The following is a 13,563-nucleotide window of genomic DNA, read 5'->3' as shown; positions in this document are numbered from 1 at the left end:
CAGCAGTATCCCACTTCTCAGTACCAATTTCTAAGTCCATTTTGGGATACTATAACAGAATACCATAGACAGGATGGCTGAAACAGCAGGCATTTTTTTATTACAACTCTCAAGGCTAGGAAATCCAAGATCAAGATGCTGGCATATTAGATATCTTGTGAAGGCCTACTTCCTGTTTCAGAAATGGCTGTGTTCTTATTACTAATACCATCACATTGGGGAATTAGGATTTCAACAACTGAATTTGAGGAGGATACTGGAGTAGGTTGCCATTTCCTTCTCCAGAAAACATTCATTTTACAGCAAGATATATTCCTCTAAAAGTTCTTATTTAAAATATATTTATTAAATACTGTAACAATAATAACATGGGACAAATAATTATTTAAAGAATTGATAATCTCATTGCTGTTGTTGTTCAGTCACTAAGTCATGTCCTACTTCTTTGCAACCCCATGGACTGCATCATGCCAGGCTTCCCTGTCCTTTCCTATCCCCCAGAGTTTGCTCAAACTCATGTCCACTGAGTTGGTGATGCCATCCAACCATCTCATCCTCTGTTGCCCTCTTCTTCTCCTTCTTTCAATCTTCCCAGCATCAGGATCTTTTCCAATGAGTCAATTCTTTGCATCAGGTGACCAAAGTGTTTAAGCCTTAGCTTCAGCATCAGTCCTTCCAATGAATATTCAGGACTGATTTCCTTTAGGACTGACTGGTTTGATCTCTTTGCTGTTCAAAGGACTCTCAAGAGTCTTCACTAGCACCACAATTTGAAAGCAACAATTCTTCAGTGCTCAACCTTCTTTATGGTCCAACTCTTACATCTGTATAGTCAAAAGCTATGCTTTTGTCTGTATGGACCTTTGTAGGCAAAGTGATGTCTCTGCTTTTTATTAAGCTGTCTACTTTTGTCATAACTTTTCTTCCAAGGAACAAGCATTTTTTTAAAAATTTCATGACTGCAATTACCATATACAGTGGTTTTGGAGCCCAAGAAAATAAAAATTTTCACTGTTTCCACTTTACCCCATCTATTTGCCATGAAGTGATGGACTGGGTGCTATGATCTTAGGATTTTGAATGTTGAGTTATAAGCCAGCTTTTTTACTCTCTTCTTTCATCCTCATCAAAAGGCTCTTTGGTTCCTCTTCTCTTTTCGTCTTTAGAGTGGTATCATTTGCATATCTGAGGTTGTTGATGTTTCTCCTGGCAGTCTTGACTCCAGTTTGTGAATCATCCAGCCTGGGATTTTACATGGTGCTCGAAGTTAAATAAGGAAGTTGGCAATATACAGCCTTGATGTACTCATTTCCCAATCTTCATCCTAATAAGTCTACTTGGTGAGCCTTAGTCTAATTATATCCTGGTGGCTGAGCTGCTAGGGCTACCCAGGTGGCGTTAGTGCTAAAGAACCCACCTGCCAATGGGGGAGACATGAGACGTGAGTTTGATCCTTGGGTTGGGAAGATCCCCTGGAGGAGGGCATGGCAACCTTCTCCAGTATTCTTGGCTGGAGAATCCCATGGACAGAGGAGCCTGGCAGGCTACAGTCCATGGTGTTGCAAAGATTTGGACACGACTGAAGAGACTTAGCAGGCAAGCACACATGCACAGCTGAGCTGTTACTTAGTATTTACTTTCCAGTGATTATTAATTAGTTATCACTGCTTAAAATTTAAAATATATGTATTGGTAAAAATATATTTCATGTTATGGTTCCAGAATTAAGGAAGAAACAGCCATTTCTTTATTAATTGAAAGAAAATGAACCCTCTCCTATAATATGTAAACTTGTACATGTCACTGATCTAAAATTTTGGAAACCTTACTTCCCATTATACTTGTTAACACACGTTGTTACTTCATATTACTTAACTACTTCCCAACTCACTTTTCCCTCATAAAAAAAGCAAGCAAACAAACAACCTGTATAACTTCATAATTATGAATGGTTTGTTGAGACATCTCTGCTCAAAATCCTCGTCCTCCACTCATTGCTCTTTTGCAGACTTCCTTTCTGTGGTTTAAGAAACACTAATGCATTAGGTATGGCACTAATTTTGCTTTTGCCTGGTGGATAAGGGAATATAAACATTTAAAATAGTTCATGTAATATCTTGGTGGCATTGATTTACAAATCTAGCAAAAATGTAAACAGAAAAAAAACTCGATTATAGTGTTCCGAGATCCCTTTTAGCCACAACCCTATTATATGGAAGCAATCATCTGAGTGATTTATTAACATTTTATAACCATTTATTAATTGCCTCATATTCTTCAGATGCCATGAAGTAGGAAGAATAAAAGAAAAGCAGTCTACCAACTCCAATCTACTTATACTGTGCAACAGAACTTTCTGTGATGATAGAAATGTTCTCTATCTGGACTGTCTCCTGTGGTAGTCACTAGCCACATGAGGCTATTGAATGCTTGATGTATAGCTAGAATGTTGGTAGAAATGAACTATTAATTTTTCTTAAAAACAGCTTTACTGACATATAATATACATACACTAAAATTCATCCACTGAAACTGTACAATTCAGTGTTTTTTAGTACATTCGTAGAGTTGTACAGCCTTTACCATAATCAATTTTAGAATATTTTCATTGCTCCAATAAGAAAGCTGTTACTTGTGTAGTCACTTTCCATATTTCCCAAACTTCTTCAGCCCCAGACATCCACTAATCTTTCTAGTCTCCATGGATTTGCTGATTTTGGTCATTTCCTATAAGTGGAATCACAATTTGTATTCTTTTGTGAGTGGCTGATTTAATTTTAGTTTATTTAAATTTAATACTTACATGTGGCTAGTGGCTACCATAAGAAACAAGTAATACAGATACTTAAGTAATGATGATGTTTAAGTAATGTTGTTTAGAAGGTAATCCTGTAAAGGGGGCATGTGAAAAACATCAGAGAGATTAGAGATAAATGCAGACAGAGCCTAGAGGTGAGACAGTTTCCTGAAGGAGGGGATGGTACCAACTAATACAGTGGTATAAGAAAAAATTGTTTCAGTGATAGGATAGGAATCCTGATGACAAAGGGCATTGGAATGTGGTGGTTGCTGAAGAAGTGGCATTTTTATATTATTTAGAGATGGAGGAAGGGAACAATTTCAAGAAAGCTTGAGAGGTATGTCAGTACTGGTACAAATTTTATTTTGTTTCTAATATTTTTAGTATTAGCATTAGCTTCTATGTTGGCAGAAGAAAAAGATCCAGTGGAAATGAAGACATAAAAGATGATTGAGCAGGGTTCTGAAGAATGTGAGTGAGTACAGGTGGTACTAAGGTCATTAGCCTAGGAATAAGCCCTGACAGGAGAGACAGATGTTGTCTTGCTCAGAGGTGGGCATAAGTGAAGGAAAAATAGGTGAAGATGCAGAGCAAGTTTTACATAGGAAGAGAGGAAACTAAAGAAACTCATTTACTCAGAGAAAATGGGAATGAGGCCATCTGAGGGTAAAGTTTGGTTCCTCTGATCATCACTGATCCAGTGTGTAGAAGTGAGTTCTGATAAGTACTTAAGAGGGGCTTGAACTATGAGAAGTATCAATTATTTATGTATATCTGGCTTCCCAAATGAACATGTCTCTTAAAAGGAAAAGACTTTTTCAGGTACATAAAGCCACATGGGGTCCAGTGATCTAGATTTGTCATTTTTCACTTACTAGGAAGTGAAAATTACCCAAAAGTTTGTATCTGAGATTTTTGAAGACAAACTAGAGCGCCATTACTCATCTTCCTTCCACCCCATTCTCCTTTCTTTCCTCCTCCTTTCCCTCATTTCCTTCCTTTTCCCCATCTATTCTTCTTAGACTTTGTAGAAAACAATGTGCTATATCATTCTCTTTGCCCTATATGAAAAATTGGAAATAAAACACAAAACTGGGAATATTCAACATTAATCCAAACTATAGTGAATATAGAATTTAATATTATAATTATAATAAACCTCCAGTATTTTCTTTACTATTCTAAGTTACTCATTTTTCCTCCCTTCTCCAATGTTATAACAATTGATGGATGAGACAGGAATTGCTTTGAGAACTTCAAATAACAGATATACAAATATAATAGAAAAATATACTAATTAGTTGATATTGATTTAATTAATATTACTTTAGAACAAGGTTTATATATAAATTTTGAGTAATTAAAGCTACTTTTGTGGTATTCTCAATGTATAAAATTATATACTTATGTATATATTTATTTATTTTAGGCTTTTAAAACCAAGGATGGATATCTTGTAGTTGGAGCAGGAAATAACCAACAGTTTGCAGCTGTGTGCAAGGTAATCTGTAATATTTGGACTATTTGGAATGGGTAGATAATATATACAACAATTTATTTTGCACAAAGCCAGGAAAATTCAATTTTGCCTAGAGGAGTGTTGTGAAATCTATACTAAACTCAAGACTCCCTGTGTTAGCACCTTAAAGCATGCCCTTTTTATGTTTACAGTGTTATGAACAGAGTCCAACTTAACACTCTGGGTTTTTTTGTTTTTTTGTAAAATTGAGGTATATGACTATTTTTAAGTAAAGAATCATAGTAGCTTAAATTATGTTAAAACCTGACCTGTCTACCAGTCCAAACAAAAAGGGAAAAAAAGACATTTAAAAGGGTTTTTTAACACCAGGAACTTTTTTTTTTTTTTCTGAGAAGAAGAACAGAAGAACTAGGAGATAACCAGAAAACAACAAAATGGCTCTAAGTACGTACCTATCAATAATTAATTTAAATGTAAATGGACTAAGTTTACCATCAAAAGACATGGACTAAATAAGTTGATTAAAAACACAAGGCCTGCAAGAGTCTCACTTCAAGTATAAGGACACACACAGACTGAAAGTGGAGGTATGTAAAAAAAATATTTAGTGCAAATAGAAGCCAGAACAAAGCTGTGGTAGCAATACTTACATCCAACAAGAGACTTTAAAATAAAAACTGTGATAAGAGACAAAGAAGGGCATTGCATACTGATTAAGGGATCAATCCAACAAGGGTATGTAATATTTGTATACTTATGCACCCAACATGAAAAAGTGAAAGTGAAAGTTGCTCAGTTGTGTCCAGTTCTTTGAGACACTATGGACTATACAGTCCATGGAATTCTCCAGGCCACATGGGAACACCTAAATATATAAAGCAAATATTTACAGACCTAAAGGGAGAACCAGACAGTAGTAATAGGGGACTTTACTACTCTGCTTACCTCAATGGACAGATCATCCAGACAGATAATCAATAAGTAAACACTGGTCTTAAATTAGACCAGATTGACTAAACAGATTTATAGAGAACAGTCTATCCAAAAGCAATAGAATACACATTCTTTCTCAAGTGCCCATGGAACGTACTCCAGAATAAATCATATGTTAGGTTACAAAACAAGTCTTAATACATTTAAAAATATTGAAATCATATTAGGTATCTTTTATGACCACAATACTATGAAACTAGAAACCAATTACAAGAAGACAACTGGAAAATCACAGATATGTGGAGATTAAACAACATGTTACTATAAAAATGACTGGTATCAATGAAGAAATAAAAAGAGAAAACAAAACAAAACCTTGAGGGCTTCCTTGGTGGCTCTTTGGTAAAGAATCTGCCTTCCAGTGCAGGAGACACAGTTCAATCCCTGATCCAGGAAATCCCACATGCTGTGGAGCAACTAAGCCTGTGTGTCATAACTACTGAGCCTGTGTTTTAGAGCCCAGGAGCCGCAACTACTGAGCTCATGTGCAGCAGCTACTGAAGCCTGCATGCCCTCTAGGGGCTCTAGCCCATGCTCTGCAACAAGAGAAGCAACTGCAGTGAGAAGCCTGCACTCTGCACCTGGAGAGTAGCCCCCCTCACCACAACTAGAGAAAAGCTCATGCAGCAACCAAGACCCAGTACAGCCAGAAGTAAATACATGCTAAGACACTTCAGTCAGGTCCAACTGTTTGTGACCCTATGGACTGAAGCCTGCCAGGCTCCTCTGTTCATGGAATTCTCCAAGAATACTAGAGTGGGTTACCATTCCCTCCTGCAGGGGATCTCCCCGACCCAGGGATTGAATGCGCGTCTCTTGCGTCTCCTGCATTGGCAGGCAGGTTCTTTACCACCAGCACCACCTGGGAAGCCCAAAATAAATACCCCAAATTATGAAAAAATACCTTGAGACAAATGAAAATGGAAATACAACATACCAAAGTGAAAGCAGTTTTAAGAGGGAAGTTAATAGTGATAAAATGGCTACCTCAAGAAATAAGAAAAAACTTGAAGAAACAACCTATATTTACAACTCAAGGAACTAGAAAAAGAATAAGCAAAGCCCAAAATTTGTAGAAGGAAGGGAAGAACAAAAGCAGAGTAGAAATAGAGTAAGAAGACAATAGAAAAGATCAGTGAAACCAAGCAAAGGCAACAAAAGCAAAAATAAACAAGTGGAACTATATCAACATAAAGAGATTCTGTATAGCAAGGCAAATTGCCGGGGTCCAGCCCCGGTGGAGCCAGGGAACTCGAAGGGTGGACGGCATCGGCGAGGAAATCTTATTTGTTTAGAAATATAAGATTAGATTAGGAAGAAAATAGATTAGGAAAAAATAGATTAGGAAGAAAACCTCGAGACAAGAGGTTTGCACCATCTATGTAGGGCCACCGCATCTGTTTGAATATCGGAGAGTACCCCGCCTTGGGCTCTCTCTTTACGAATCTTAGAAGCCGGGACAAATAAGTAGATATGATGAGCCTCCCTGCTCCAGGTGGGAATTCAGCCAGAAAAAGAAAAGAACGACATGGGGAAGCCCAGCATCGGTGCAAGACTCCAAAAACTTTATTTTTCAAAATCAGCTTATATACCCCAAGTTGTACATAAAGAAATAGAGTTATGCAGGGGCAGCAGTCCTGACCCTCATTGAGACAAACAAGACTTTCTTTTTGCATACCCTCCCATATACAAAAGATCCCAGGTAGTTTACGTTATCATCTGGCCAAGAGGCTTGTTAACATTTTTATGGCTCTCTTCCTGGATAATTGTCCAGAAAACTCCTTTTCCCTAGAAGTGTTTCCTCTTTACTCTGCATCACCCTCAAAGTACAAAAAAGTTACATTCCTATAGAACAAAGGTGCAGTGGGTTATAACAAAGAAGGTACTTAACTCAAAGATCTAGTGTTGCTAATATCAGGTCTACTACCTGTTTTTCTATATACCAACTATACCTAAAAATAAAAGATATGAGAATTTGGCAGCAAGTATTGGCTCAACAAATGAAACCTTTAATTGGTCCTATTCTAATGATTTTGACTCCTCGGAAGCCTCGACATTCCTAGGATGTTTTATGCTTCCTGTGCCCCCCACAGTCGGGAGGCCTCAAACAATCACATGCGCAGCTATACGAGTCCTGCAGGCAGGCTAGAAAGCCATCAGAGGAGTTTTTGGATTGAAACACTCGTATTATGCCCAGGAGATTAATTATCTAAAAGCTCTAATTTTTTCCAGAAAAAGGTGGTGGGGGGACAGTCCCCTGTTAATGACAGAAGAGTAGGTGGAAAGCATAACATAGTAAAGCAGGCAGATTCTGGTCTTGGGGGGGTGGATGCTCAGGAATTTCCAGGGGGAATCCCTGAAGCCGAACACGTCCTTGTGTTTTGTCAGGCTTCCTTCCGCATGACCTTGTCATGGGTGGGATTCCTCACGCTGGCTCCTGACAGGAAATCATTAATGAAATGAAAATGCAACCTACTGAATGGGAGAAAATATTTGTAAATCATATATCTGATAAGAGGTTAATATCCAAAATAGGTAAGTATTTATATATCTCAATAGGAAAAAATATCACACAATCCAATTAAAAAGTGGGCAGAAGTTCTGAATAGACCGTTTTCCAAAGAAGACTTATAGATGGCTAATAGGTACATGTAAAGATGCTCAGTGGGAGAGAGACAATAAATAAAACTCCAAAATGATCCATGGTTAATTAAGTGCCGTGCAGAGAATTAAAATAGACTACTGTGTTAAAATAGTGACTGGATTGTCAGGGGAAAGTCTTTTTTGAAGAAATAACCTTAAGATGAGATCTGAGTTATACTCATAATGCAATAGTGATAAGACTTTTCAATATAAATATTAACATAAAATGTTTGCAATACTAATATAAACATAGTTCTCAAAATTTACAAAAAAGCCTGGAAGTATTCCATAGTGCTAATACAGACTATATGTCTTAGTGGTAAAGGATCCACCTGCCAGTGCAGGAGACAGGGTTTGATCCCTGGGTTGGAAAAATCCTCTGGAGTAGGAAATGGCAACCACTCTAGTATTCTTGCCTGGAAAATTCCATGGACAGAGCAGCCTGGCGGGCTACAGTCCATGAGGCCACAAAGAGTTGGACACAACCGAGCATGCGTACATGTATGCCAGGATAAAAGTGGGTTTTTCTTTGTTCTTTCTACTTCTATGAAGTGGTAAAAAACAAAAATATGTTTAGCTGTTGTCCCCAATTCCTTACATAGAATTCCTAAAACATTCCTGAGTTTTGAAAGTGTCCCTTGTTTTTCATAATAAGCCCCTTTCAATCATATCTGAGTTTATTCTGCTGAGGTAACTTAGGATGGGGCCACTAGATGGGATGGGTTGGTCACCAGAAAGACCAACTGATCAGAGGGTTGGAACTTTCAGCCCCACCTACCAACCTCCAGTAAGAGGGGAGAAGACTGGGGAGACTGAGCTCTGTGTAAACCCTTGAACTGTAAGATTCAGAGAGCTTCTGATGAAGACATCAAGGTGGTGGGAGGGTGGTGGAGCACGGAAGCTCTGCACTCTCCTACCTCTGTGCATCTCTTCCATTTGGCCTTTGTAATAAACCAGTAGCAGTAAGTTAAAAAAAAAAAAAAAAAAGATGCTCAGTGTCTTGACTCATCAGGGAAATGCCAATTAAAACCACGAGATCTTACCTCACACTTGTCCAGAATGGCTATTATTAAAAAAAAGAGAGAAACAAATGTTGGTAAGGATGTGGAGAAAAGGGAACCTTTGTGCACTGTGGATGGGATTGTAAATTGGTGTCGCCCCTATGGAAAATATTTAAAAATAGAACTAACATATGATCCAGCAATTTCATTTATAGGTATATATCTGAAGAAAATGACAACACTAACTTGAAAATATACATGCACTCCTGTGTTCATTGCAGCATTATTTATGATAGCTAGGATATGGAAGGAAAAAGGACTTTTAATGCCAGGATTTTTTTCTCTTCTTTCTTTTTCTGTTTTAATCTCCACAAGATCTAATTAGCCCCGAATATAATTGATCTACTATCAATGTATTTACCACTAGAAAATTTGTTCTTCAAAGTAGCCTTTGTTTAATAAGTACCTTTCTACAAAATTCATGTTTTAACTTTTTAGCAATTGTTATGTTAAAAATGTTGCTCCTACATAAGATCTAAATAAAGGTCTTGGAATCAGTAAAGTTGAAAATATTCTCAATTTTTAGCATTGCTTAGATAATGTTTTTATTGGATGTTTTTACTATTTATCCAATCTCTGGTTTTTTGTTTTTATTTAAGGCTTTCGTTTTCAGTTCACTTTTTAGAGTCCTAATCCCAGGCAATAATCTAGTTTATATATATATATATGTATGTATGTGTAAATTTTAATTTTTCTTACATGTAGGGAAAGGCCTTACCTATTGAGGATTTTTTTTCTGGTTGGGAAAGTTTTTGTATTTGTACTAACCACACTACCATGAGCTGTTAGTTTTATTAAGGATGGCTGTGAATTCCTTGGAGGAGTCTTATTTATTGCAGTTAACTTATTATGTACAAAAATTATTTATTACTGTGCCTCTTTCATATGAGAGGTTAACGAGCACAGCTAACAACCACAGCAAAGGGGTGGGAAGTATCACGGAGAAGGTGACAAATGGAGATAGTTGCTGTTGCAGGAAGGGTTGGAGGTAGGAAAGAAGAGAGCTTTTATAATGGTGACTCTGAGTAAGTGTAGAGAAAATTGATTCAAACATTTGATCTGGGATCAAAGAACCTTTGTTATGAATGGTCAATGTTAAAAATATAAAACATACGGAAGCTGTTGCTTGTGAAGTCATTTGCGTACTCTGGCTGCAGAGATGTAAAAGCCAGTTCATCACTATAAACGAGGACAGATTTTTTTTCCTGGGCCATATGTTTTGGAGTTTTCTCTCTCCAGAATCAGGATGGGGAGGGGGTAGAAATTACTGGTTGACATATTCTTCACTGTTGAAAATAACTGCACTGAATTCTCTTTATTTTTGATTCATTACTGCTGATCAGTTTGAAACTTTTGAACTTCCTCATAAATATCCATAAGAACTTTTTTTTGGAAGAAGATTTTTATTTCAAAGCAGAATATTTACCATAAGTTTTAGTACTAAAATATGACTTATTGTTATGGTGTGTTATGACACATTTTTTAAAAACGAGAATAGCAGAGAGGGCCTTGGAGAATGGCATACTTGACCTTGTTTTTACCATATGTGAGTAGGAATGATAATCCCTGTTATGAGCCATTAAGGCAGCGTCTATAAAACTCTTTGAGATCCTCAGAAGAAAAGTTTTATGTGTATAGCATTTTTATGTTATCTACATCATTTACTAGGGATCTTGAGCAAACATTGCAATCTGATTGACTTTTTCACCTTCATAATTTTATCCTTACAGGTAAACTTGTCCTAAAAACCTTTTCTGTTGAGGGGAAAAATCACTTTTCTTTATTTGATTCAAGATTCTCCCCCATCCCATTTATACTGAGTGAGTTTTTCTAAGTTTTTTTTTTTTAATTCAACTCTTTTTATTACTGAGGGTGTTATAATTCAGTCTGGCCTTATAGAATATGAGGATCCAATGTGATGACAATTTTGACCCCTATCAAAATTATTCTTTTGCCAAGTAAGGTTCATCATGAAAGATAGGGCAGCTCTACCTCTGGGAAGAAATGTGGCAATATTGTTTGCAATGAACGAGTAGAATTTATTTATGCCAGATCTCTTTTGAAAAGAGAATTTGATATACTGGTTGGTTAATACTTCTTGGGGAGGGTCCTATTAGAATGCTGTTATTGTCAGGGATTAGAGGGGAGTAAGAGCCTTGGGTTCAGGGGATTGGGGTTCAGAAAATTTCCTGTATATAAACTGAACCTTGGCTTATAACAAATCCTATTTTATGTCCCTTAACGTGATACAGAAGAACAGGGAATGTGAGCATATGTAAGCTATTTTAAGCTGATTGATGCCAACACTAATGGGTATTCCTATTTGAAATACACTGACATCCTTTTAAAAGTCACATAGACTGAAGGTTTCTTTTGTTGGAGTCAATAATCATTGGTTCTCAACTTTTGCATGCATAGGAGATCTCCTTGAGCCCTTCCCCAAAGATTTTGACAAAGTATGTGAGGTGGGGCACAGGAAACTTGAATTTTAATAAGCACTATAGTTGATTTTATAGCAGGTGGTCTGAGGATATTATAATTCTAGGGCATTCTGTGAGTCTTGAAACCAGTCAGGTGATCTCTGGCAAGGTCATTTTTGCTAAACATCTGTGTCCTTTTGATTAAATGAAGATTATGACACATAACTGCACTAATATATAACTTTGGGGGTTCTAGAAGAGATTAGGTAAGACAGCACAGTCCCTTGCTCAAAGTATGAACTTCATAAATGACCTTTCTAGTATGACCTAATTAGTATGCAGATTCTGGTTGTGGGTAAAATGGAGTTAGCACATTTCTCCCTGTCTCATTCATTTGACACAGTGATAAAACCTGTACAGAATGCATGGGACATCTATATGAGGACTTTGAAAAGTAATCAGTAGCAGGAAAATTAGTAAAGAATACCAGAATCTTGAAATAGCTCTAAACCGGCAGTAGGTTTACCAGTTTTCCCCCCTGATTATTCCTTTACATGAACACAGCCTGAAGTCTGGATGTGGGAACGTGGGGACAGAGCTGACTTCCAGGAGATGCCCTTATTCCTGGTGCAACAAGCATGAAAGTGAGCTCTAATGTCAGGGAGACATTTTTCCCCTCTTCCTTGTTTCCTCGAAGCCCAGCCTCCACGCGGTCCTGTAGTGGCAGCGGCAGATGAGCAGGAGCCAGAACTCCGAGGAAGGGGACCTTTCCTATTTATTGCTGGGCTGTGATTCCAAAAGACAGGGGTGAATCCTTGATGCATTTTTCCTCTGTCCTCCCACTGACTGGCCTCTGCCCTGGAACTATGCTGAGGAGTGGGGTAACCAGAGGGAAGCCCTGGGGAACTGGAAAGAGGTTGCCAAGGTAGAAAAGCTTTAGAAAGTGATCTGTGAAGTTGTTTGTGAACTCCTGTGCTCACCGCTGCGTTGTATATGCATTGATCTGATCTTAATCAGAACACCAGAGATGTTGAGAACTGTGTTAACAAATAGACAGCTTCTCAGGTGGCAGGATGAGCATTTAGTGGGTCACAGGTAGGACTAATTCAAAAGCACTGCAAAGGCTTTGAAAACGGAACTAACACTAGAACCAAAGCAAGTAGCAGGTAAGTTGGGACCTGTGGTCTGGATCTAACCAGGAGACCTTCTTGCTAAAAACAATAAAACAAGTGTTTTCTTTAGGATTTAAACAAGACCCAGAGGCTTGTAACATAATATTCAAAATATTCAGGATACAACTCCAGATTACTCAGATTATGAAGAACCAGAACCTGCATCAGAAAAGACAATGGCATTTCCAAGATGACACAGATGTGGGAATGCAGTCATGAAAATTTTAAAACAGCATTTATAAAAGTACTCCAATAAGCATTGCAGACACTATTGAAATAAATATTTAGAAAAGTAGAAATGTCTGGCACAGAAATAGAAGATAAGAAGAAGAACCAAATAGACATTTTAGAACTGAAAAATAAAACCACCAAATACAAGAACAAACACCTCACTAGGTGAGCGCAGTAGCACAATGGAGGTAATAGAGGAGAAAGTCAAGGGACTTAAAGAAGGATAAATATTGGGTTGACCAAAAAGTTCATTCAGGTTTTTCCATACCCGAAACCTGAACAAACTTCCTGGTCAACCCAATAGAAATTATTCAGTCTGAACAACAGAGAGGGAAAAATTTCCTTCCTCAAAATAAAAGAAAGAACACATTTCCAGGATCTGTGGGACAATAACAAAAATGTCTAACATTTATGTCATTGTAGTCCCAGGAGGAGGGAAGAAAAAAACATACTGAAAAAATAGTTGAAAAAACAATCGGTGGAAACTTCCCAAATTTAGTGAATGATAGAAACCTACAGATTTAATAATTTCAGCAAGTGCCACAAGAGAAATCCACATAAATCCATGCCCAAGCACATAAAAATATTACTGCTGAAAACTAAAGAAGAAACATTTGAAAGCACCTAGAGAAACTGACCTATTACCTTTGGGGGAACGTGACTTGATTGATTGCAGATTTCTTGTCAGAAACTCTTGTCAGATTTCTTGTCTTGACAAGATTTCTTGTCAGAGCCTAGAGAGAAGTTGCACAGCATGTTTAAA

At 37.4% G+C, this 13,563-nt stretch overlaps 1 protein-coding gene across 1 annotated transcript in view; it reads left to right on the top strand.

Annotated features, from left to right (window-relative positions):
• Nucleotides 1-13,563, top strand: part of SUGCT (succinyl-CoA:glutarate-CoA transferase) — a 776,171-nt gene that overhangs the window by 270,789 nt on the left and 491,819 nt on the right. Inside the window, exon 10 of the mRNA XM_040259493.1 lies at nucleotides 4,230-4,301. Within this exon, the coding sequence (XP_040115427.1) occupies nucleotides 4,230-4,301 (72 nt within the window). The remainder of the gene's footprint in view (nucleotides 1-4,229; nucleotides 4,302-13,563) is intronic.

Source organism: Oryx dammah, unplaced genomic scaffold, assembly GCF_014754425.2.
Source record: "Oryx dammah isolate SB20612 unplaced genomic scaffold, SCBI_Odam_1.1 HiC_scaffold_18, whole genome shotgun sequence".
Taxonomy (NCBI): Eukaryota; Metazoa; Chordata; class Mammalia; order Artiodactyla; family Bovidae; genus Oryx; species Oryx dammah.
The sequence above is the reverse complement of the archived record's forward strand: the minus strand, read 5'-3'. Positions and strand labels throughout refer to the sequence as shown.